Raw genomic sequence first — 26986 nt, 5'->3', positions numbered from 1 at the left:
GACGGAGTATCATTCGTGATAAAAAGGTGGTTTGACTAAGAGTCGACTGAAGTCAGTCAGCCAACATAAGTCCAGGAAACACCGATTGAAGGAGACACCATGTGGAAATTGAGATCACGTTGCTGTACCTCGAGCTTGATATATGTGTATATATTTGTATTCTACTACACAAAAGACTCGTTAGTAGTTATCATGGCAAGCCGTGCATGGACCGCCGAGACCGTGCATGCAGCTGACCGGGTCTGAACTGTCGATACACGTTTCATTCATTCGTATGCGTCCATGTTTATATCATCACCAGCCACGTGGATCTCTGGATCAGGGACGACGAGCAGTTGTCGATATCTGCTAGTTTGGCTTTACTTGCCTAGGCACTTGACCGTAGCTATCATCTACCTAGCAGTAGTGCCGATCTTCTTCTCGCCTGTGGCCCACAAGATAACGTCCATACAATGCCAGTACAATTCTCAGACCATAAGTACAGAAACAGATTTTATCGATGCAAATCATTTTTTTACTGACCCTTCTTATATGGAACAAACAACAATAGAAATAAACTAGGGCCCCATATGGCTATAAACTGCCAGTAGAGATGTATTGATATTGACAGTTTGCTTAAAACTAGTGCCAGTACAAATCTATTTACACCGGTAATAAGCTTAAGACAACCACCACTGTAAATCTCCATTTGCACTGCCGGAAGGCTTCAGACAACAGCCATAGTAAGTCCAATTTATTGTGACGGTTGTCTTCAACCTAACGTCAGTGTAAATATAGGATTTATAGTATCAGTACGCTTAAGAAAAGTGCCGATGAATTTACACAGGTGGTTTCCTTAACCTACCGTAGAGAAAAATAATAATTTGAAATTATTTCTTTTTAATTTTTCAAATGACCTCGGATGGAGAAGTGACCTAAACCAAAGTTATAGCACTCGCACAAAGAGATCTAAAATTTTCCAATTCAACCTTTTCTATTGAAATTCATATACGGTCTCAAATATGTATTAATATATTCACTGACTCTTGGGCGTAGAGGTAGGAAGCAACGCGTAACGCTTGAGGTTGACATGTGACCATGAGAGGCTGCTTGGTGGGCCTCTAGCTCATGTGGTAAAATTTGTGGTTTGTACTCAAACTTAAAAATGCTATAATTTTCCATTGTAGTGTCGGTTTTCAATTTGGTTTGCACGACCATGCATGCTGCTTACAGTAAGATCTACAAAAGCTAGACCTAATGGATATGTTTGAGAATATATTTTATGTGGCTACTCATATTGTATGTATAGTAGTTATTCTCAAATATATTAGACTTATAGCAATTTATGTTGATTGTGCAACCGCACATATAAGTAGACAAGTTAGTAATAGTTTCTGCATAACAGGTAGTAAATTATGTTCACAAAAGTAATTTTTAGTTTTCTTCACTACGGGTAAGATATAGGGCCCTAAGATATACCATGCCATTTTCTTTAACTTAACGATTGCGAAGGGGTTGCTATTAGGGACAACGCTGGGGTTCTGGTTTGAGGCTGCAGCAGGCATACTAATTAGGTTTATGCGGTCACTACTACAGAAATGAGCTCTAGTCCCGGTTGGGAACTAGCTCTACTCCTGGTTTCCCAACCGGGACTAGCAACCCTCTACACAACACATCTAACAATGGATGGGATGCTTTCCTTTTAAACTAACCCATCGGGGGACCTTTAGTCCCGGTTGGTGTTACCAACCGGGACTAAAGGGTCCTTTAGTCCGGGTTGGTGTTACCAACCGGGACTAAATGGTCTACCTTTAGTCTGGGTTGGTATTACCAACCGGGACTAAAGGTTGGAGGGCTTTTAGTCCCGGTTGGTGGCTCCAACCGGGAGTAAAGGTCCACCTTTAGTCCCAGTTGGTGTCTCCAACCGGGACTAAAGGTCCCCTGCCACTGTGCCGAGCGCAGTAGCCGTTGGGCAGGCACCTTTAGTCCCGGTTGGAGACACCAACGAGACACCAACCGGGACTAAAGGCCTCTCTAGTCCTGGGGGCAAAAAATACCGAGGCTAAAGCCAAATTGGGACATCGTTCTAAAGTCTGTTCTCTAGTAGTGGGTTTAACGTACAGTTTGCTAGATTTAATTCATTTTAGCATTCTTAAATACGGGACCCATATATGCATATGCATACTGACTAAGTTGCAGCTTCCACTCTGACTAGGGGCCGCAACACCCGTCCCATTTCCTAATACTAGGGTGGTAACTTCGCTCTCTGTGCAGACAAGGGGCAAATTTGTAGCATAGCGCCAGCAATGGTTCTAGTCAAAGTCGACGTTCCATCACTGGACGTACGGAAGGATGTGCAGCAATAACATCTACAAATATGTATGCCACCATTTCAAGTAGACTCACTGTACGTTCCAGTAGCTAGCTGCTGGTGGTCCAATTTCAGGTTCGTTCACACCAATCACGCGGGCGAAAAGGTTCTGCCAACCGATCCATTATTCATCCACGTCCGGTCCATCCATGACGCGGAGCACTTGCCATATGTTCCGACGAGGTTGCCGGCGGCGGTCCGCTTTGTTCTGCTGCTGCCTCTGATCTGTGGTGAGGGCTTCATTCTGCTCGCAAATGCTACAACGGGCTCTTCCGGAAGCAGTGGACGCAGTAAGCAGGGCACACTTCCATTTCCAACCTCCAAACCCATCTTACTTATTTCCCATCCGTTTAGTCGTTTTTTATTAGCCGGTTTGAAAAGTTGTTATTTCCATTTTACCGCCTATCACTAGAAGTGCATAAAATTATTGTATAGAAGTTTTTTATGATATAGGGTCTCAAAATATAACTATAAATGAAATACTAGGCTGACATAGGCCAGGCGAACGACCTCCCGTGAGCACTACTGTTATTTTGGAACAAGCCTTAACCATGCTAGCTTAGGAAAACCCTATACCTCGGCTTTGTAGGTGAGGGGATCTTTTCTCTTTGTGAGAAGGGCAAATTGTACTCTCAAACTGTGCTAAGATTGTGCTACAAAGAATTTCGTTTATAAAGCATAGGAGATATGCTGCAGATGAACGAAAAATGTATCACTCTCAAACCGTGCTAATATATAATGAGTATATGGAGCAGTTCTCTTCGAACAATATAGAAAAAGTCGAACACGTGAAGGGAAGAATCGAGCAACCGATCTCTAGTGAATGGAGCTTCTGTGCACTAGCAGAGACAAAAGATAATGGTCTTGCTACGGTACAACCGTTACCTCATAGGAGGTAAGATGTCAAACAAATCTCAGCCCTTCATTTTTAAAATCCATACAAAAAATAAGTAATTAATAAATAACTAAATCATTTAAAAAAGAAAAAAAGAAAAGGCTAGAAATCTCATCGGACATCCTTCTTCATCTGCCGAGGCATCCTTCCTTAGTCTCACCATTGACTAGTAAGATGCGGAGAAGGGGCACATTTGCAGCATAGTGACAGCAATGGCCCTAGTCAAAGTCCACGTTCAACCACCGGATGGAAGCATGTGCAGCAACAACGACTACATTGCTCTGTGCAGCAACAACGACTACATTGCTCTGTTCGCTTGGCTGATAAGCCATGGCTGAAAGTACTGTTAGCTGATTTGTTGTGAGAGAAAAATATTGTTCGTTGGCTGAAAAAGTATGGCTTATAAGTCAAGCAAACAGAGCGCATATATGTGACCATTATTGCAGGCAGACTCACTGTATGTTCTAGTAGCTAGCTGCTGGTCGTTCAATTTCAGGCTCGCTCACACGGGCGTAGAGGATCTGCGACTCATCAAATGATACTTCATCCGCGTCCATCCATGATGCGGAGTACCGGACATGTTCCAACGAGGTTGCCGGCGGTCTGCTTCGCTCTGCTACTGCTACTTCTGATGATATGTGGTCACGGCTTCGTTCTGCTCGCAAATGCGAATTTCAGGTTTAGGGTTAAAAAATCCCTTCGTCTGTCCCACGTCCAAAGTACAGGTCATAGGCCTAGCCTGGTTTTCACAGGGCAACGGTGCCCCTGTGTCAGGGTGGAATAGTGGTTCGGGGGTTTTCTTGACCTGTGTGAGAATGTCTTCTCTCTTACAGCAATGCCCAGGAGTGGCTTACCCCCCGCAGGTCGAGTTTTTTTTAACAACTGGCTCTTCTGAAAGCAGCGGACATAGTAAGCGCACTCTGACAATTCCATCTCCCAAACCGATCTTACTATTGAGGTTATTATTTTTCATCCATTTAGTCGTTTTTATTAGTGATCGCATGTAATTTTCTTTATGGGTATATACTACTGCCAGTCCCGCCGTGGCCGTGCTTTGAAAAGTTTTTTTCCAATATACCATGTCACTAGAATTGCATTGAATTTATACAAGTTTTTTATGATATAGGGACTCAAAATAAAACTATAAGTGAAATACTCAAGGTAAGCCAGCAGGGGAATGACCTCCTATGAGCACTACTGTCATTTAGGAACAAGCCTTGAACCATGCTTGCCGAGGAAAAACCTTAGACATCGGCTTTGTAGGTGAGCCGAGCTTTTCTTCAGCTCACTACGGCACCAATGATATGGTGGTTTCTTTGTTTTTTTAGCTAATGGTGACAACTACGCCTTCCGTTTCGAATTATAAGTATGGTTTTTGCTATGCATCTAGAATACAATATATCTAGATACATATCATTTATTATCTATTTAGAAAAGTCAGAACGGCATATAGTTTATAACAGATGGAGTAATAAACAAGTTCAGTTAAACTAGCGGGATACCACATATCTCAAATTCACTTGAATATAATATATGTAGCCGCAATAGAGAAGCAAAAAGCATGGTTTTATTATTAAAGGAACTATATATATTAACTAGTTCATGGTCAACACGAACTAAGTAAATACTACCATAAAATAATTTAAAGCTGTAGTTGGCAAGATATGTTATTCACTTAGGGTTTGATAGGTTGCCTACACAACCCCTTCTCCAGGCTCCCATAATACAAACTGGACTTGATTGGTTACATGTACAGAGCCTTATGCAGCATAGCACTATCCTCATAGCAGCGTTGATCTGCATCCCACTGTTCCCCCGAATTCGAGCGTATCCAGCTATGCAAAACTGCATTGCACCCGATCTGCAGCCGCTCTGCAGTGACCCGCACCTGCCCTGCAGTCCGGCTGAGATAGGACTACCACCCCCGCGGCTCCCTCCCCTGCCCCCCGCTCTCGACGTGCGGCGCATCCAGGCGAGCCACGACCTCCGGGCGCTGTTCGCCTTTAGGCCCGAGGGCTCCCGCCGGCCGTCACGGGCTCGGCCTCCGGATCAGGTGCGACCCGGCCGCCGGCTATCCGCGCTGCCCTTCCGCGACGGCGTCTCCATTGCCCTCGACGGCGAGGCCAGATTGAGCTCGGGCGAGGTGGAGATGATCAGATGAAGCGCGGTGGCAACGGCGCGAGGCTGAGCTCGGCCACGACGGCGAGGTGGAGGTGAAGCGCCACCGCGACGGCAAGGCACAGCGTGCGACGCGCGGGCATGTCGGCGAGGAGGATATGGCGCGGGCGAGCCGACGCGGCTGTGGAGGAGGATGACAAAGGGTGGCTGGTGAGGCCAGACGCGGCTAGGAGGAGGAGGAAGGGATCCGGCGTCCAGTGGAGAGCGGCCGCGGAGCTCGCTTCCGCGGCGACTGAGGAGGAGGACGCGCTTTTGTTCTTTGGCTCGGAGGAGAGAGAAACAAGAGATAAGGAGAGGAAAATAAAAAATAAAATAAAAAATAAAATAAAAATAAAGAGATACCCGAACACCATTTGTGCAGTCAACCAAACGCACACGTTTACCTACGCATGGGAACCAATCACATGCACAATAGTATACAGCTAACTATTCAGTCCAACCAAACAACTGCAAGTTGCATTGGCTGCAGATAAGGGTACGCTACATAGGATCTATATGCTATGTAAGTTAGTGCGAGCAACCAATCAGATCCTTAGAACCTCGATTATCTGATCTAATGATCTCTATATCCGGCGGTTATTTAGTTAACCAAACAGTGACATCAGCGCTTCCTTCGCTACCATCAAATGCGCTGCAGACTTTGTCGATGCATGCATCCGTGACCACACTGGGACCACCACGCTTGTCACTACTATAGGCGTTCATATCATCCTTGCTGGTCCTCTATTTGGATCCCAGCCATGGGATGATATATAGGATGAGCGAGAAGGACGTGCTGGGAGCAACTCAAGAGATGAGGCAGAGTAGGCATTATTATATATTGAACACCGAAGGACCGAAAACAGCGATAAGAGGGGTGAATGGGAGCCATAAAATTTCTTTCGAATTATTTGGCCGCTATTCCAAAATCACCACCAAACACTCAGAGCAACAAACGTAATGTCCACAACCCAAACAAGTGGGTGGATGTTCACTAGGAACACAGCGGGACACCATGGAGAAACCGAAACGCAAAGCGGAGATCCAAAAAGTGAGAACTCAACTTCTATTGAGAAGAAGCTAGTTCTCGATTCAAAGTACCCAAGTCAACTAGTGACTAGAGTACTAAGAAAGCTTGCTTGGACCAATGGAAAACCAATGCAAAAAAGCGAAACTCGAAACGGAGCTCAAACGTGAGGGAAACGGACAAAACAGCAAAGCACCAGGGTACTTTAATCGCCCCAATCTATGAACTCACGAGGATTCAGACAAATTCCTTCGGTGGAAGTGTTCAAGTGATGTCCTAGTTCATCTCAAGGGGAGGGGAAGACCTAAGGAGAAGAAATGGAATGCCAAGAGGTGAGGTCTGTTTGGGGCAGCCCTCCCTTATTTAACGAGGCTATTACATAGTCCCAAATTGGTCCTGGATATTTAAAGCGAACCACCTAACCCTAGAGGTATTATGGTCCACTCAGAGATCGTTGATCCGACGGCCACGCGCCTTTCAAGACTTAGCTTCGCCTCGATGCAAGCCTTGCGATGATGCCACATGCCATTATGTTCCTCCTCGGAACCTCCGCCCCGGTTTTGACACCCGAAAACCGTCCACCGGTGGTTTTACGGCTCTAACCACGAAACCCACTCGCGAGTAGCGTACTCCATACGCGTCCCCCGCATCTCGACACATGTCACTGTCATCCTCGACTATCCGGACGCCAAGTCTTCCAGCGCCTCCACTCGACTTGCTCGACCGCCGTCTTGGCTCGGTCAACACGGTAACTCCTCCATGTACACATGCACTTATCGATGTCCCTAGGTGTCAGCCACCGCGGCTGGTCACACCCGGCCTCTCTGGTCCCTCGGTCTAAGCCTAGCATTACCTATCGGCACGGACTCGCCTGACCTTCACCTTCACCGTTGACCACCACCTCCGAGCTCCACACCTGCGCACCATAAGCTAAAAGACATGTTGCACAACACAACTCACGCCACGGTTAGTTCATAAACTCAACCCGAAACGCTACGCACGTTGATAATTACTCATCATAAACTCGAACCACAAGGACACATATGAACCTTGTATTCGCAAACACAAGGGTCATAGAGATCCTTAGATAAGTCCGAGCTAGTAAAAGTAGTACTGGGACTTGACCACCATTGCGCCATGGATATGCTGAGTATCCATGCGGGCCATATTTGAGCCCTGGCAGAACTAGTTTGCATCCGTGCAAGGTCTTTAGTTCCACGCCCGCCATTGAGGTGTACATTTAAAAAACAGATAAGATCAAATTCAATGTACTGTATGCCACTACGTAGACAAAGCAATGAGTTTTAGCATATATTTCTCCAGCCTCTCGGAAGTCTCATTTATATATCGATCCGAAAGAAGTGAAAGAAGTAAAAGAAGACATTACGCAGCTGTTAACAATTTTGTACTTAACCAAAACTTTTTTTAACACAAAGTTTATTAATATATGCTTAGTAGATCATCTTTTTCCGGATCTTAAAAAAAACAATAATGTCCTGACATTTATTATCACCTTTTTATGCAGATCGACCGTCTGGATCTGGCACCCCAAGTGGCCACTCTCCGTATGTATCCTATATGGTATAAGTTGCTCGGTCAGTTATCAATGCAAGCACTAATGTAAGATTAGTGACGCGTGTAAATGGAATGCGGCACTGTACTACAAGAAATATAGCCATCTATGACAATGCATTTATGTCATACACTACTACATAAACTTTACTGGAGGCGGGCGTTTTCGGTTTTCCGCGGCGGGCAAAGCCGTCCGCCGCGGCCTAGAGGCCACGGTAAATCGTGGCTTAACCACGGCGGGCGGCGTTGCCCGCCGCGGCTAATCGATTTACCACGGCGGGTGGTGTAACATGCCCGCCGCGGTAAATATACTTTTACCACGGCGGACACGTTAGGATGCCCGCTGCGGTTAATCATTTTTAAAAAAACAAAAAAACCAGGAGCCCGCCAGCGAGCCCGTTCTCAAGCCCACTGGCGAGCCCACCGGCGACGGATCCGGGCTTCCCACGGCCGCCACCACCTCGCCAGTCGCTCGCAGGGGACCACGCCGACGCCTCCTCGCGGATCCCCGTGCCTCCTCACGGATCCCGCCGCGCCGTGGGGGAGGAGGTCGCCGCCGCCGGATCCGTGGAGGAAGAGGTCGCCGTCGCCGGATCTGGAGAGAGGAAGAGGGAGGAGTGAGGGAGATGGAGAGAGGAAGAGGGAGATGGAGAGGAAGAGGGAGATGAACTCACTGGATTTGAAACCCTAGCCCCACGCCGTCGTCGTTCATGGAGGATCCGTGGGGGAGGAGGAGGGCGCAGCCATCGCCGTCGTCCCGCGCACGCCGTCGCCCCGCGCGCCCTCGATCCGCCATCTGGAGGCCTCGCGCGCCCTTGGAGGAGGCCACCGACGGGGAAGGGAGGGACCGCCACCGCCGACGGGGAAGGGAGGGGTCCGCCGTGGATCCGGGCTGGCACCACCTCCTTGCACAGCCGTGGAACCACGCCATGACCGCCTCCTTGCGTTTCCCCCATCGTGGATCTGCGCCGTGGGGGCCTCCCCCGCCGACGAGGGAGGGTGAGAGCAAGAGAGGGAGGGAGCGCCTGAGCTCCGAGGGTCGCCGCCGCGTGCGAGCTCGGAGGGCCGCCGCCGCGCGAGCACCCGGGAGCCGCCGTCGCGGGGTGGCGCACGGCGAAGGGAAGAGAGGAGGAGGCGCGCGGTCGCGTGAGTCGGGGATGAGAGAGGGAGGCGGCTGGGGATGTGGACTGAGGCTAGGGTTCACAAGTGAAGTGCCACTTATATACGAGCCTAGTAGAAAAGCTAAGATGGGCTTCTTCTGGGCTGAGAGTTTGGGCCTTATTTTTTTAAAGCGGGCTTTATAATATGCCCGCCACGGTAAATCGATTTACCGTGGCGGACATCTTAAGACGCCCGCCACGGTAAATAAATTTACTGTGGCGGGCAAAAGAGCCTGTCACGGTAAATAAAAAATGCCTGCCTCGGTAAATCGCGGGATTAACCGTGGCGGGCTAAAATGGACGCCCGCCTCAGAGGCCATCGGAGGGGTGTCGCGGTTAATCGTTTGTGTAGTAGTGATAGAAACAGGAAATTATATCATATTTCTCAAGAAATACTGGCATTGGAGCAGTCCCTACAGTGGCGGGCTCGGGCTCCAACACAGCAACTGCCCCTACAAATGGCACAGTAGGGGCGGCTGGTAATACGAGCCGCCCCTAAAAATACGTCAATTTATTGGGGTGGCTGGTATGTAGAGGCGGCTATTACCGGCCGCCCCTACTGTGTCCATTCGTATGGGCGTCTTGACCGTTGATTTTGCGATCGGATGGTCAGCAATACTCTCACGCTATATAAAACTAGAATCCCTCAGGAGAAACCCTAGCTGGATCCCGCCCTCTCCCGACTGGACGCCGCCCCTCTCTCCCGTCCTTACTCCTCTCTAGTGCCACGGCCTAGGCCAACTGAGGCGACGGCGTGGCCATGGCCGGCTGAGGCGGCGACGCACGGAACAAGTGTCCCAGGGAGGCGTGGCGGTGGGGACTCAAGCAGAGGCACTGTCGACGCTGGAGAAGGGCCGCCTCACCTCGATTCGGCCAAGGGCGGCGCGGAGGAGGGCCACCCAACCTCGCTCCGGCCAGCCTGTCCTCAATCCGTCCTCGATCCGTCCAAGGTCTCTGCTTAGGATGCTGCCTGGCCTCGATCTGGCCAAGGGCGGCGCGTAGGATGGCGTAGAAGAGAGCCATCTGGGCTCGATCCGTCCAACGTCGACGCAGAGGAGGGCCGCCTTGCCTCGTCAAACTACGCTGCAGGTGCGTGCCGCCCATGGCGTGCAGTGCTGCCAGGGGCTTACGGATTAAGGTTTGCATCAATATCTTGCTAATTAGTCGGCAATTCGGTAGCAATATTTTCAGTGTAATACTTGTCTGGAAGTTAATTTTCTCTAGATTCTCAATACACAGTCTGCATGTGGGGTGGGAGTTGGACGACAATTTTAATGGCATCACATAATTTTTTCCCATTCATTTTGGTTATGTGTTGTACTGGAGTAGTGTAGACACCACTTTGGAGAACATTCTTAGTTATTTGGCTTTTGCTGTTAGCACTTAGAATATGCAGTGTTGTGCAATTCCGGTATGGAGATATTAAGAACTCAGAATTCAATAACTGCAAATTATTCAAGATGGCAAATTAATAGCTGCAAATAATTCCTTCTGTGATTGCAGACTGTCAAGAGTGCCAAGGTGATTTTCCTGAAGCTGACACCTCAGTCCAGGCCCTTTAAAGGCTCCAGCAACATCGCCTCCTATGTGATAGAATCTGTTGTTGCTGCTTTGAAAACTAACATTGCAGTAGGGTAGTGTTTATTTCTTTCGCAAGGCTAATCATTGGATCAAAATATTTTTTGTAGATTGGACTTGTTAATCACTTGTAGCTTGCACGAACTGGATCTCTAATTGATTTGATTTCATTGCTTCAGGACACTAGCCGCTGCTGTAAATACTAAAGATCACACTGGTTTTGTCGGACACTGTCCTGTCACCAGGTTTGCAAGCTAAAACCTCACTACTAGTTACTACTTACCATCCTAGATCAAATTACCATATATATCAGGTTAATGAAGTAGTATGTCTTGCAATTTTGTCAGGAAATTCGCTGCAACGTTGGCAAACCAACCTACTATTTCCCATCTGGTAAAAGTCATTACAGATATTCAGATTTTTGCTAGTTTGATAGTGTCTGTTGTTTGTTTTTGTAAAGTTTTCCATTATGGCATTATACAACTTAGAACTGATGTATGAGCCAGATTACGAATGCAATGCACTATATCCTTGTTGTCAGTTAGATAATTTTCTGATATATATGTTGCAACTTATGGTAAATATGGCCATTCAAATATGTGACCCGTGAAGTGTGAAAGGGCACCCATGGATAAACTTGTATACTGAAATTTCTAGTCCTTGCTACCTATCCACATGAAAGTGCAAGAACCATTGGTTAGTAATGTTTGGAGCTTCTGCAGAAGCAAGAAATTTACTGAGATTAAAAAAAATTCGGCATGACACATCAAACACATGATCACGCTAGTAAAAAGAAACTATGTGTTGATGTTTTAGAATCTTTCGGGCTAACAATCGGCACTGTAGCAAATTATAGAAGAGGCAATTCAAAAAATTAGCCCTACAACTTTTGGAATACTTATGGAAACTAAACACCAATTCAAAGGGGTTATTTGAAAAATCTACATATTTAAGGCCACATTATTATAAAGAACTTATGTACCCGACGGCATGTTGCAACACAAGCTGACCGCCTGACCCTAAAACTGTGTTTTTCCCCTAAAATTTATAGTTTCAGAAGGAAAATATTCTGAAAAACTAAGATCAATTAATAAATACATTATAGTGTATTGCTCTTTTATACAGGGAGTGAAGTACATCTTTCGGCATTCGAAAAGACGAGCTAAAAGCGGTTACATTAGAGACCACTCAATAAATGGATTTCTTCTTATATGTGTGGAGTGGAGAAAATCAATCTCAAGAAGCAATCTGCCATTGATGATATGGAGATAATATATTTTACTATAAGCTACAGCATTGTAAATACATTATAAGCTACAGTATCGACTAACTGTGAGCAGGAACACCTTAAAAGGCACTCTGTAATTACAATTTACAATTGGGTTGCTGATGTGTACCTCTTGTTCTCCAGGAATTCTTGGACCTCACGAATCAGGAGTGCCACACCTCTTCTAGTGTTATGAATTTTCTCATACTTTTTCTTGTCAAGATCAAAGAGGATGTCCTTGAAAACTTTTACCAAGTCATGATCCCGTCCAACTGAAACGAAAGCTGCACAGTCATACTGCGATTTTATGTTGTCATACGCCGCTTTGGCAAGAGTGGTTTTGCCCAGTCCCCCAACACCTACAATACAAACCTTCTTGGTGATCTTGTCAGGCGCAACATTATCTGGTTGGGATGGATTCAGCTTAGCTATGAGCTCGTCCCTTGACTTGTCGACACCAATAAGTTGTGCCACTTCTTTGCACATAGCCTTCATGCATGCAAGGATCAATAGTTGACGATGTTGCGAGCGGCTTGCACACATTGTCATCAAGTTTGTAATCCTGACTGACGCCTTTTAGCTAGCTCCTCAAGATTCTTCTTGATGTCTTCGATGTCACCAGCAATACTAAGGCGAGCCTTGGCCCTGCTGAGCACCTTGCCCATCTTCTTCATAGCGCGTTTGAGCCTGCTCGGGTCAGTAGGCTCACCACCATCGACGCGAACGAGGAAGGTGTCGAGGACATCCTCCATGTCGTAGGATGCCTCCCTGACCTCGCGCGCCCACAACTTGACCTGCTCGTCGAGCTGGTCCCATGGCACATCCGAGACCTTGTGGAGGAAAGCGTAGATGCTGTCCAGCTCGCGGGAGAGCGACTCCACTTGCTTCTTCACGCCCTTCTGGAGCTTGTACTCACCATGGAGCAGCTGAAGAAGCTTGGGGGCGAGGCTTCCCAGCGCCCCCGTCACCACACTCATGCTTCCTCTCTTGGGCCCAGTTTAGTCAAAAATTTTGGCAAAACGATACTGTAGCATTTTCGTTGTTATTTGGCAATTAGTGTCCAATCATAGTCTAATTAGGCTTAAAAGATTCGTCTCGTAGATTTCGTCTAAACTGTGTAATTAGTTTTATTTTTTATTTATATTTAATGCTTCATGCATGCGTCCAAAGATTCGATGTGACGGAGAATCTTGAAAAATTTAACGTTTTGGAGGGGAACTAAACAGGCGAATTACAATACGACATAGTGTAGCATCGACTAACTGAGGAGCAATATCTTAAAAGCACAGGCGAATTACAATTTACAATTGGATGTCTGTGTTACCTCTTTTCCTTCAGGAATTCTCGGAGTTGGTGAATGAGGAGCTCGACGCCTCTCTCAGTGTTGTGAATGTGCTTATGGTTTTCACTGTCAAGATGAAAGAGAATATCCTTGAAAACTTTTACCAAGTCATGATCCCGACCGATTGAAACGAATGCCCCGCAGTCGTACTGCGACTTAAGCTTGTCATACACCGCTTTGGCAAGAGTGGTTTTACCCAATCCTCCAACTCCCACAACTGAAACCATCTTCATCTTCTTATTGGAGGCATCATGATCCTGTTGGGATTGATTCAGCATAGACATCAGCTCTTCTCTTGACTTGTCGACGCCAATAAGTTGTGTCACTTCTTTATACATAGCTTTAAGGCGAGGATCAATAGTTGACGTTGCTGCCAGTGGCTTGCACATAATCTCATCAAGTTTGTACTTCTGACGATTGTTGGCCACCTCCTCGAGATGCTTTGTTATGTCCATGATCTTTGCTGCAATATCACGGCGAGCCTTGGCCTTGCTGAACAGCTCACCCATCTTGGTCATGGCAAGTTTGAGGTTGCTGGAGTCGGCGTTGTTCTTGCCGCTGTCGACGCGAACGAGGAAGGTGTCGATGATATCCTCCATATCGTAGGATCCCTCCCTCACCTCGCATGCCCACACCTTGACCTGATCATCTAGCCGGTCCCATGGCACATCTGAGACCTTGTGGAGGAAAGGGTAGATGCTGTCCAGCTCGCGGGAGAGCGACTCCACTTGCTTCCTCACACCCTTCTGGAGCTTGTACTCACCATGGAGCAGCTGAAGAAGCTTGGGGCCAAGGCTTCCCAGCGCCCCCGTCACCACACTCATGCTTCTACCCTTGCCTGTTTCAGATCTGATGGTTGGTGGTGACAAGGCGTCTAGTTGGAGGCATGAAGTAGCTACAAAATTAACCCGGAAGCAACCAGGCAGACGGGGGGCTATGGCAGGCAGCCATTCCACATGGGGCCGCGCATGAGTCCATCTGGCTCCACTCACGGTCCTCTTTCTCTAATTTTTTTCTCATTATTTACTATGACAAAAGATTTGGTGAAAAGTTTAAGTTCCGAATGCCATCATCAAGACTGGGTCAGAAGTTTATGTTCTGATTGCCTGCACCAAATATTTAAGAATTTTTTCTCGATACCATCATCAAAATTCAAGGGCAGTTTAAGATTGAACTGGTCCAATATATAAAGTACAAGAGGCGTGTGTTGCTTGCCAACGGTTACCACATCTCTTTGTTACAGCGCAAAATCTATGACGAGGCAGAATTTTATTAACCCACAAAATACTGCTCCCTCCCTCAAAAAAAAAAGAAGACGTTATGAGATGTGTACTGGTCAAACTCTTTTAAGTTTGACTAGGTTTGTAGAAAAAATATTAGCAATAGTTATATCTTCTAAAAATATATTTACAGATTTATCTAATAATACTAATTATGTATTATAAATATTAATTTTTTATATATATTTAAATAAGAGTTGACTTCTCAAGAAGTGATAACATCTTTCTTCTGTGGACCGAGAGAGTAATACTTTGATGTGATTTAATGGACACACTAGCTTTTCCGTGAACACATTCCTATATATACAGTGAGTTACCCTATCCTAGTTGGCTTAACACACTCTCCATATCTTTTCTTGTTGATCCACTTGAGCTCTAACAGAATTGCTATATGTCAACCCCATGATTTTTTTTGGCTTCATCTATCCACCGAATCATGGGCCCTTGGACTGACATGTGGCGCGCTGTGTGGCGTCCGATCCGGCTCGTCCCAACGGAAGGTTTCCGCCAGCATCCCTGACTCCGTCGCCGCTGCCCAGCATCACTCCCACCACCGCCGCACCCCACGCCGGCAGCTGATCCCTCCGCCGCCCCTAGGCCTGCCGCTACTCCCTCCGCTGTCGCTGGCCCTAGGCCGGCCGCTGCTCCCTCCGGCGGCCGGGCATCCCCGGCGCGCGGGTCTCTCCCTCCGATGGCGCATGAGTGGGCATCCCCGGCATGCCGTCCTCTCCCTCTGACAGCGCATGCACAGGCGTCTCCAGCATGCGGGCCTCTCCCTTCGACGGTGCGCTGCCTCTCCCTCCGACGGCGCGTGCGTGGGCGCCGCTCCCTGCCAGTCACAATTTTCTTAAGAATTTGTAATTTGTGAAAATTTTAACATATTTGACATGTATTTCTCTAGGATCTAGAGTCCAATGAAAAAATTTGTAATTTTTATTTGAAAATTTGGCATATATTTGTCTAAGATCTTGTGTTATCCCAAATTACATCACTCTGTCGAATAAATTACACTAAATAAATCATTGTAAATATAGTAATAATATGACAGTGTAAATATAGTTAGAAGACAGTGTAAAGGCATGAAAAAAATTTAGTTGTTGGAAGGGACTAAAATAAACAGTTGTTCGCTAGAAGCCTTCAGCTCTAAACACCTTAATCTTTTATAGAGATACTAAAAATTATGGTCGATACATTTTGTTCGGGACCAGTATCATATATAGCTTTTGTATTGTTCGGAATCTTTTTTCCCCTGTGGAATAGTATATTTGAGTTTTCGGATAACCTGTACATAGTTATCTATCGAAAACGAAGGATCTAGGGACCTCCAAAAATCTTGTAATTTTTCAAATAGATGCTAAAATCATGGACGGCCCATTTTGTTTGAATCTGACATCATAGATTTTTATAGTTTTGAAATCGGAATCAATTTTTTTTCCTTGTAATACTATATTTGAGTTTTCGGATAAGCTATATATTGTTATCTATCCAAAACAAAGGATCTAGGGACCTCCAAAAATCTTGTAATTTTTCAATTATTAGATGCTAAAATCGTGCACTGCCCGTTTTGTTTGAATCTAACATCATAGATTTTTATAGTTTTGAAATTATAATGCATCCTGGAATGCTACGTTTCTGTTTTGGTTAGGATGTTCTGTCCCAAAATAGTTTACAAAATTCCAGAAAAAGTCATCTAAATTTTTGCTCCGGTGAGTAGCATTTTGTCACCTAATTTGCAGCATGCATGCTCAAGTGAAACCTAAAGTTCTTTTTTTTCTAATGCGCATGTGAAAACTTAGACTTCAATGTGAAATCAGATTTTAAAGAGTTCAAACCGTGCTGAAATTTTTCATGGATTGAACAATACGGTATAATGTTCCGGTGAGAAGAATGAAGCTCTAAGCCAAAGACTGGATACAATGAGGCTTGATGTGTCGAGTAGGGATGGAAAAAATAGATATCCAAATTATCCTACATTCATTTCTGCTAAAACTTGTAATATGGACATCCGTAGTTTTAATCTAGATACTCAATGAATGTATTAGAGGAATATCTGACATTTATCAGTATCCACGAATAACAAGGTAATTTAAATTTATTTAAAAGTTCCCTCTCCATGACTAGTTGTTGGGGGATCGCCCTCCACACACCACGCGGCCCATGCTTCGGCCAAGGCAGGGCCCTCTACTATTTCTGTCCCCCGCAAGAGTGCAGTTGTACCTTCATTGTCGAGAACCCTCGCGCTCTCCATTTGACCCTCGCTTGGCCCGTGGCCACCGGCGTGCGCCCACACTAGGAAGCCCTCTCAGACCAGCCCTCTCAGACCAGCCCTAGGCGACCTCACCAGAACCCTCGACGAGCGGTGCCTCGATTCTATATTTTTGCAGGGCAGGAGAGAATAGCGGAATCCGCCGGCCCGAAGGAACACTCGTAACTTTCTCGCGTGAGTCATCTTTGGCAGACGGAAAGAGGTGGCCCCCAAAGTGGAGCCATAGACGGTGTCTAGAGGGTGGTTGGGGACGAGGAGCTAGATTGTCGGTAATGCCCCAATAAAGTTGTAAGAAAGCCCTTTAATGGTTCTAGGGCAATTGGAATTTCACCAAGTGTGGCCTATAAATACCCGATGGGGACCACAGTGATAAAGGATGAATCGATGATCATTTACTCTTAAATTTATTTCACTCGCTCCCACTCTCACTCTCACATACACCTTCATCTCCCCCTTCTACTCCTTTCTACTCCTGTGGGTCACCATCGGCCTCCACCACGCCACTCCGTAGCGAGCGTTTGGAGGCAGAGCGTTGTCCCCACACTAGTTACTAATTATTTAATTTTAATATTACTAATGATGTGTTCAAACCATTTGTAGGATCTCTGGTTAGCCAAGAGGGGGTCAATAGGCCTGTTAAAACAAATCAAGAACAAACGTCAAATTCAACCCGCGACACTGCCGCTCTGACCCTGCAGCACTACCGCACCTGCAGACAACTTCGAGGCACAATTCAAAATTTGTGTATGGAAACTTGGTTCGAAGAAATTACTGAGGTTCCTGCAGGTATGTAGTCCACAGATCGACAGCTAGAAGTTGTAGCACAAGAGTATACAAGTAGATTGACCTCAAACCCTATAAATTACCTCAACAACAATATGAATCACAAGAATGTAAACCAAGCATACGGTGACATAATGATTTATCTCGTGGTTCAGCTAGCCACCAAGGCTTGCCTAAGTCCACATTGAGGTTAGACACTAAGGCTTAGGGATTTGCAACCCTTCCTCGATCTCAAGTCAAGAGAGTTAACTCTTGAGATGAGGGGTGAGTTTACTAGCTTCAAGAGATGGTTATAGACCTCCCGGGGCTACCACACAAGTTGGCAAGCTCCACGGGCGATGCTCTAGCTGGCTAGGAGTAAGCTCCAAGAGTAACAAACACAATCTACCGACTAAAACGTGAACCAAGTGCTCTTAGGCTTTGGGAAACAATGGATCTGCTCTCTAATCGAGTTTTGGAGCCTTTTCTCTCAAGGATTTATGGGGAAATCACAAAGGAATACTTGGTAGCTCAAGGACACCAGTGGAGAAGGGAGAGAAAGAGCTAAGAGTTGTTCTGGTCAAATTGAACAGTCAGAGGAACAAGAAGAGTCATTGGTGAGGGATGGGAGAGGTATAAATACCCCCAACCCCCAATGGTCAATTAAGTCACGGCAGTGCCATGGCTCATCTGCAGCAGTGCGGCTCTACAATAGTGCCTCTCTTTAGATGCGCCACTGCGGCACCAGGCAAGATAGTAAAGGTAAAAGCAGTGAAGAGTTAGCTGTCTTGGCTGAGCACAAGAGGATATATGTGTTAGATTGAGCACTTGATTGCACATTTTAGCAAGTTTATTATGTCCCCTTTATAGTACGACATTCCAATACTCAATTTCAAAATATAAAATGAAATAAACCTCCTTTTGAGCTTGATGCCATCACCTTTTCTAATTGGGGGTTCCTCCGTTGCGTATAACATCTATTGGTATTTATTAACTTATCACTTGTTTAGTAGTCACCTATTTTAAACCAATATCTCCTCACATTACTTTACTAGGTTGTCATCCCTAGTGATGATGCCAAAGATGCTTGTTGACATTTCTTAGTGTCGCTACTAAGAATAGAGTTTTAAATCTAGTCCCTATGAAGGGCGCCAGAAATGCTCGTTGGTACTACATAGCATTACTACTAGATTAAGACTAAGTAGTTCTTTATCATTTTATATGACTAGAAAGAATAAATATATGAATGAAAAGGATCTACGGGCGCACAGATAATATACCATTTTAGCATTTTATCCAAGAGTATTCTAGGTATCGTTATTTATATTTTTACCAAAGGGAATGTCTAGCATGGACATGTATTGATAACTTATACTATTGAAGGAGAAGTAAACCATAGCTAGTATTCTACTCATAATGGGGATAAGTCATAGGATAATATATATATATATATATATATATATATATATATATATATATATATATATATATATATATATATATATATATATATATGATGAGTATTGATCAATAATAATGATAAATCACTCAGAGTACTCCTTTCTATGGCATATGATTAAATTATTAAAGTGAATAGGACAACAAGGAAGATCCCATGCTATTTTTGCCTTAAACTCTGATCTTCTTCTAGTCCAAACCTTCAAAGATCTACTTCTTGATCACCAATGCAAAGGTCACCGACTGGACATGATCATAAAGCACCACACAAGCATCCGAACAGACATGCATAACATACAAATATGACTAAATTAGAACATTACACCAATCAATAAAAATGTTTGAAAACTAATCTATGCATTGATACGAGCACATAGACACGAAAAGCACACTAATTGAAACTACGGTGCAAAAGAAACAACTACCGAAGAGTTTACTTTGAAAAGAAAACTATAGGCTTCATTTACTTTATATCTTAACTATATAAAAGCATGGATAAGATATTTTAGAGAAATATCTAAATTGAATTAAGTCAAATTATATTTGATTTAGAAAACCAAGATAAAACTAATCTTATTTCATTTAGAAAAGATAGAAGTGGAAAACCTAAAAAAATGTTAAAACGAAGAAGTTATGGCCAAAACAAGGCTAGAGGCAAAACTAACGCAAAATAAATATTTTATTGGAAAGCACAAAATAAACTAAAAAAATGTTACTATTATGTAGATTACGTCATTATGAATCTAACGCAACATTAATGGATCAAATCGGAGTTAAAACGAAGAAGTTATGGCCAAAACAAGGCTAGTGGTAAAACTGTAAATAGATGAAAATGTATTTTGAATATAACCGGTGGAAACTATGCTTTTAGAATAGGAAAATGTAGTCTAGGAGTACGCCATGGACTGTGGGTTCTATTTATATAATACAGAGGGTCCCTTTAGCAAAAGTAGCAGGCGCTGTGGTACGGGTAGATTTCATCCATCGGATCTAATCTGGATGGCCTCGATTAGATCGGAGAGAAGGGGTGAGAGAGAGATGCCAGTGGTGTCTTTAGGCGGTGGCGCCGTGGCCGGAATCGGCCTTACCTCGCCGGAGTTCGTCAATACGGCGACTCCGCACATCATTGGTCCAAATAAAAGCATGGAGAGGGAGAGAGGAGTACAGCGAACTTAAAGCGGGGATCGAAACGAGCCGTGTGAGTTTGAGGGCGGCGCTATGCTTAGTTTGGTGGCTCGAGCTCGCCGGCAATGTCTCAGCGACAACGCGCGAGTGATGCAAAGCAAGAGAGAGCAAGAGCGAGGCACCGTGAGCCCACCTACCGACTTCTGAGGCTCTGCAAGCAGCTCAACATGACAGCAAAGTGGCGGTGAGGCGGATCAAAAGCGGCAGCAACTTTTTGGGGTTTTGGGCTTGGGTACGGCATGGCGAGCTCTGGCTAGGATGGTGGCGGCTTGTAGATTGGAAAGGGAAACGAGGAGGGGACGACGGCTTATATAGGGTGGCCTAGCGTTGCGCACACGCCAACCGGCAAAGACAACGTGGAGGCGGACTCCCAGCGGCAGAGACCGGCTTGGAGATGGGAGGAGGAAGACGTGGCTTACAAGCAGGCCTAGGATGGTAGTAGGGTGAGGGTGTGGTGTCACGTCTGTAGTGATAGAGAGTGGAGAGGAGGCGTAGCGCAGGCCTTGGCTGCTACAGCTGGACCGGTGGCGCTCTAGGCCCAAGCAGGGAAGGAGGGGGTGGGCTCGAGGGAGCAGGCCACCGAAGAGGGGAGAGAAAAAGGCCCATGGGCAAAAAGGAAGGAGTGGAGGTTTTCTTCTTTTTCTTCTTTTTATTTCAAAGCACTTTTCAAAAACATTTGAATTCATTTTGAATTTTTGTCAAAACTACTCACCTGAATAAATAAAATGCAACGGCATGTATGCTCAAACATGTTGCTACCTTATGATAAATTTTAATTTAATGAAAAATTATTATTTTTCTATGTTTTCATGAGCACAAATTACATAATTAAACCATTTCATATCTATTTCAAAAAGAAGCAAATTTTAGGGTGTTACATACATTGATTAGTGCAATTATACCTAGTAATCATTGCTAAGATCATCGTTATATCTACACATAAGGGATATTACTAAGGAAGATTAAGAACAGAGCTCGCCCTTCCTTTGTAATCGAACCCTACATGCTCCTATATTCAGGGAGTGGACTATAAATGACTCAACGAGACTGTCACATCCACGATCTACCACAAGACCCAGAATATAGGGTGTATCCACATGTAAACAATGTATTAGCACCACACTTACACAATGTCGACCACTCACCCATAATACCTTAGAGTGAGCGCTATACAAACTTATGCATGAACATGATGATAATCTAACTATACTAAGCATATAATCAAAGTAGATGATGAACATTGTAACGAAGAACATGAATAAGATAAATACTGATATTGTCGTAACAATTGTAACTAGCATATAAAAGTAATGGAGGTACAAAAGAGGGGTATAAAGATTATACCGAACCACGCTCTTGACACGATCGGGAGAATCCAAGCGAAGACTGCTTACCTCCCTCAAGACCTAGCCTAACTAGCTATACCCTAGAATATGGTGGAGCTCTGAGGATGATTTGGGTTTTTATCTTCTCAAATGAGTTATGCCTTCAGGGGGGCAGGGGCTGATATTTATAGGCCGGATCGTCCAACGTGAGCCCTTGGATCAAAATGACTTAAAGGACGACGTAGATGCAACCTAGGAGGTCGTGAAGAACCAACATTACTATGCGGAGGCTGACAGTGCACCCCAAGGGCTAGGCAGCCTGTAGGTGGGGCCAGGCGGCCCCACTTGGTAGCCTCTCGCCCTTCGCTTTGGTGTGGAGTCCTCTCGAGTCTTCTAGAACTTTCTAGTATCCGTTTCGATGCGGATAAACGCAATTAAATTTGACATGTAGATTCTCCTTGACAGTTTTCTGGATAAACCCTACAGAAAATACAAATTCACCAAAACTCGTGGAATTTGTTAGTTTAAACCCCTAAACCTTTGTTGGTGATTATGTTTATGCCCCTATGCATGATATATTGACTGCTTATAATGATTGGATTAATATTTTATTTGAAAGTATGAAACAAGCTAAACAATGCTACTAATACGTAAATTATGTCGCTACGAACCTAATGCAACTTGAACGAGTCAAAACGGAGTTAAAACAGATATTTATGGCTAAAACAAGATCAGTGGCAAATTTGTAAATAAAGAAAATGTATTTTGAATCTAACAGAGAGGATCTATGCTTTCTGAATGAGAAAACATATTATGTGAATACGCCATGGACTGCGGGTTTAGACATAGAAAATTGTAGGGGCTCTTTAGCAAATAAGCCAAAGGAAAGGGGATCGGCCGATCTGGACCGTAGGATCTAAAGGGGACAGTGCAGATCAGATGGGAGGGAGATGGGTCGCTAGAGCGGTGCTCCCGTGGCTGCGCCATTGATGGCAGTGGCTTTACCTCACCAGAGTTCATCGTTTTCGACGTTCTGGACATCATCAGTCAAAATGAAAGCACGGGGAGGGAGAGCAGAGCGAGGCAAACTCGGCTAGCGATTTGCAAGCGGCCGCGAGGGCACCGAGACGTCATGGGGCTCGCCCGAGTAGCTCACCTTAGGGCTGCCTTTTATGAGGCCAAGCTACATAGGGCACACGCCAACGACGTGGGGCAAAGGCGGACTCATCGGTGGCGGTGTTCGCATCAGGTACGCGAGCGGGAGGTGGGAGACGTGGCTGACACGCGGGCCAGGGTGTTAGCGGGTGAAGGGCGATGAGAGAAGTTGGGCGCGAGCGCGCTGTCCGGCTAGGCCGTGTAATGAGTTTCCCGAGCTGGGCTTGTGTGATAGGAAAGGAGGGAGTTGAGGTCAGGCTAGGCCAGTGGCGCTCGGTGTGCGGAGTTGGGCCGGCGCCAAGTGAAGCTGGGCCACGACTTTGGTGGGGAGAGGGAAAAGCGAGAGCGGGCCAGCTTGCTATCGGGCTTGGCCTGGTGTGGGCCATGGGGAAGGGCGCTCGGGCCAAAAAGAGAGATAGGGGGAAGAGAGGGAAAATTCTTTTTCTCCTTTTCTTAAACAGATTTTCAATGCATTTTAAATAGAATTTTGAATCCTTTTGAACTTTGGTCAAAACCAGACAACACAAAAACTCCAATGCACCAGCATGAATGCAACAACAATGTTGCTACACCCTATGATGAATTTTAATTTAATGAAAAATTATTATTTCTCTATGTTTCATATGCATAAAAATACAGAATTAAATCGTTTTAGCTATATTTTAAAAGGAGCAAATTTTAGGGTGTTATAGGGCAGGGCGAAACTGGGCCTGCAAAGCAATGCGAGCCAACAGAAAAGGAGAGAGGGACGGAGAGGAGCAGGCCGATTGGGCAAAAAAGAGAAAGAGGGAGAATTCCTTTTTCTTTTTATTTTTTGAGTTTTCCAAATTTGTTTTCAAATAAGTTTGAATGCTCTTTTGAATTTTTAATCAAACCACTCAATACAAAATCTCCAATGCAGTAGTATGTATGCACAAACATGTAGCTAAACCTTATGGTAATTTTTTTAAAAAATATTTTCCTATGTTTTCATGAGCACAAAAATTCAAAATTATGTCAATTTACATCTATTTCAAAAGGATCAAATTTTAGGGTGTTACTATATATATATGACGAGTATTGATCAATGATAATGATAAATCACTCAGAGTACTCCTTTCTATGGCATTAGCATGGTTAGGTAGAATATTAGAGAAATAAGTCATTCTTAATTACAAGTCAAAGCATACATTGATAAGTGCAATTATACCTATTAATCATTGCTAAGATCATCATCATTTCTGCACATAAGGGATATTACTAAGGAAGATTAAGAACAAAACTCGCCCTTCCTTTGTAACCGAACCCTATGTGCGCCTATATTTGGGGAGTGGACTACAATGGACTCAACGAGAGTGTGACATGCATGATCTACCACATGGCCCAGAATATAGGGTGTATCCGCAGGTAAACAACGTATGAGCACCACGCTTACACAATGTCGACCACTCACCCATGGTACCTTAGAGTGAGCGCTATACAAACTTATGCATGAACATGATGATAATCTAACTATACTAAGCATATAATCAATTAGATGATGAACATTGTAACCTAACTAGCTATGCCCTAGAATATGGTGGAGCTCTGAGGAAGATTAGGGATTCTGTCTTCTCAAATGACTTATGCTTTTAGGGGACAGGGGTTGATATATAGGCTGGAGCATCCAACGTGAGCCCTTGGATCAAACTGACTTAAAGGATGGCGTAGATGCAACCTAGGAGGCAGTGGAGAACCGACATTACGACATGGAGGTTGACAGTGGCCCCCAGGGGACAGGTAGCCTGCAGATGGGGCTAGGTGGCCCCACTTGGTAGCCTCTCGCTCTCCGCTTTGGTGTGGAGTCCTCTTGAGTCTTCTGGAACCTTTTGGTGTTCGTTTCGCTGTGGATAAGCATAATTAAATCTGACATGTAGGTCCACCTTGCTGGTTTTCTGGATAAACCCTGCAAAAAATACAAATTCACCAAAACTTGTGGAATTTGTTTGTTTAAACCCCAAAACCTTTGTTGGTGATTATATTTATGCCCTTTATGCATGTTATATTGATGATTTATAATGGTTGTTAACTACCGTTAACAACAACCTCGATTCTTAATTTCCTGCTTGTCATCTTGATAAATCTTATTAGTTCTCTAATTGCGTGGTCATTATCACCAAAACCCATAATTAGGGCTTGATTGCACTTTCAATCTCTTCCTTTTTGGTGATGGATGACAATCGAGTTAGAGCTTACAAAAGATATGAAATATAACTCTGATTTTTCGAGACATGGGTGTAGAGCCTCCCCCTAAATGTTTGAGTGCAGAATTGAATTCTCAAATTGGCATAAGGGGCCAAGATTCACACTTTTAGTAAAAGTGATGGGGCTCCCCTTACATCCATGCTCCTGTGGGGTGCTGCACATTGTGTCAAGTATATAATCATGATGCAAATGATATTTTATGCACACAAGAGTTTGTTGTGATAGTTAGGTGCAGCACTGCCGCTCCTTAACCACAGCACTAACGCAGAGCGGCACTACCGCACTTTCTGCAATAGCACAAATCAACACAAGCACCATATAGCAAATTATATATATATATAAAAGAGCATCCTAGCATAGATATATGACAAGCTATAGCATAGAAATGATACATGTCCACATCTGATACATATAGAGTACATAGGTAGCATTATTACACAAATAGAGTTTTGACGGTTCTCAAATTCGCACCCAAACAAAGACTACTCTCAATAGATAAGACACGAAACTCCAGCTGCAGACCATGGCATTGAAAAGAAGGTTGACCCCTCTAATTTTCTCTCCCTTTGGCACAAAGCACTAGAAAGAGAAGAAAAAGGAGAACAATCAACTCACTCACTCCTCATCATCATGTTGGATGTCATCACGTCCACGAGCAACCCCACCACCATTGCCATCGTCATCATCATTAGAGTCGATCCTCGCTCGTCCTTGGCGGTGAGTAGTGGATGTGCAGCGGGTAGAGCGGGTGGAGCATCTGGCGACATGACGTTGAACCTCTGCAATCGTCTAGCACCCCATATGTCCAAGTCTTCGTCATCATCTTGTTGCTCCTGTTTTCCTCCTCCTCCTCATCCTCTGTATCGGTGTCAGAAAGGCTAGGAAGGTCATCAAACCTCAGCAGTGACTGAGCTAGTGGAAGGGGTGCCAGCCTTGCACACTCTCTAGCCTCCCGGTTGGCCTCCTGGTTCTCCAACCAGTCCTCATAGGGGGTCCTTGCTACATAGGTGCAAGCAGTAAAAATGGCCTTGATCCATTTTCCAAACTTCTTCATCTTCTTGCCCTGCCTAGACCTAGAGCGGGAGGACTCAGACACATCCTCAATTGATGGTGAACCTCTCATGGCCCTGCTAGCTCTTGTAGATTTGGTCTTCTCAATCTTGTAGATGGTGTCAAGACCATCCTTATCAAACCGGTGACCCTCTCAATCACAAACATGAGATAAGGGGCATAGGGCAGCCCCTTTCTCCCATCCTCCATGGCAATCCTCAACTCACGCCACATAAACCGAGTGACATTGAACTTATCACCTCCAGGAGCAAACTGAGCAAGCACATTTCTCACATATCCATTAAGATCTGAAGCAGCTCCATCCTTGGGATTGATATTGTGCCTGATCAAGTTGTTTAAGATGTAGTAGTAGTGTAGCACCTGATTTTAAGAATAAAACCAGATACGTACCATATGTGAGCCTAGGAAGTCAAATCTCACATATAGCTACAAATAAGGGTAATATCAAAAGACAATGCTCAATATATAACGTACTTAGTATAAAGGATATAACCTTAGACTGCAAACAGCGGAAAGATAACTCCAATCTTTGGGTGAAGATTCCAATCCGTAGGGACAACTGACTGGTTGATCACAAGCCTAACTCCTCTAGACTAGCAACCTAGTACCCATCCAACATTTTTCCAAAGATTTAAAAAGTAAAGCAGGCGTAAGTACATGTTATACTCAACAAATATAACATGGGGTTCATAAGGCTCAAAAGGCTGACACTAGTTAACTGTAATTAGCTTTTAATGAGTCATTATTTTAGCAATAGGGTGGCAACAAGTTTATCCACAAGCCCACATTAACACATGATCAGGTAAACATGAATAATGAATAGCATAAACAGTAATCATTAGTGAGCATCTTCATAATCAGTATCATTAGTGTTTATCATCTATGCTATAAGGGTTCCAAGGCTGCTCGTGAC

At 44.8% G+C, this 26986-nt stretch overlaps 3 protein-coding genes and 1 long non-coding RNA gene across 4 annotated transcripts; 1 reads left to right on the top strand and 3 right to left on the bottom strand.

Annotated features, from left to right (window-relative positions):
* The first annotated feature begins 10857 nt into the window (after positions 1-10857).
* On the top strand, positions 10858-11279 carry LOC136482944 (uncharacterized). The gene is made up of 2 exons (XR_010765256.1): positions 10858-10984; positions 11087-11279. It is a non-coding gene; the product is annotated as an uncharacterized lncRNA (long non-coding RNA).
* An 832-nt stretch (positions 11280-12111) lies between these two features.
* LOC136480911 (disease resistance protein RGA5-like) lies at positions 12112-12501 on the bottom strand. Its single transcript, XM_066478338.1, has one exon. The coding sequence runs from the start codon at positions 12499-12501 to the stop codon at positions 12112-12114; it is 390 nt and encodes a 129-aa protein (XP_066334435.1).
* Positions 12502-12554: 53 nt separating this feature from the next.
* LOC136480909 (putative disease resistance protein At1g50180) lies at positions 12555-12983 on the bottom strand. The gene has a single exon (XM_066478337.1). It carries the CDS (start codon positions 12981-12983, stop codon positions 12555-12557), a length of 429 nt encoding a protein of 142 aa, XP_066334434.1.
* Positions 12984-13326: 343 nt separating this feature from the next.
* Positions 13327-14172, bottom strand: LOC136480908 (disease resistance protein PIK6-NP-like). The gene has a single exon (XM_066478336.1). It carries the CDS (start codon positions 14170-14172, stop codon positions 13327-13329), a length of 846 nt encoding a protein of 281 aa, XP_066334433.1.
* Positions 14173-26986: the final 12814 nt, after the last annotated feature.

The sequence above is a fragment of the Miscanthus floridulus genome, chromosome 9 (assembly GCF_019320115.1).
Source record: "Miscanthus floridulus cultivar M001 chromosome 9, ASM1932011v1, whole genome shotgun sequence".
Lineage (NCBI taxonomy): Eukaryota > Viridiplantae > Streptophyta > Magnoliopsida > Poales > Poaceae > Miscanthus > Miscanthus floridulus.
Note: the sequence above shows the minus strand (reverse complement) of the source record. Positions and strands in the feature narration are given on the sequence as shown.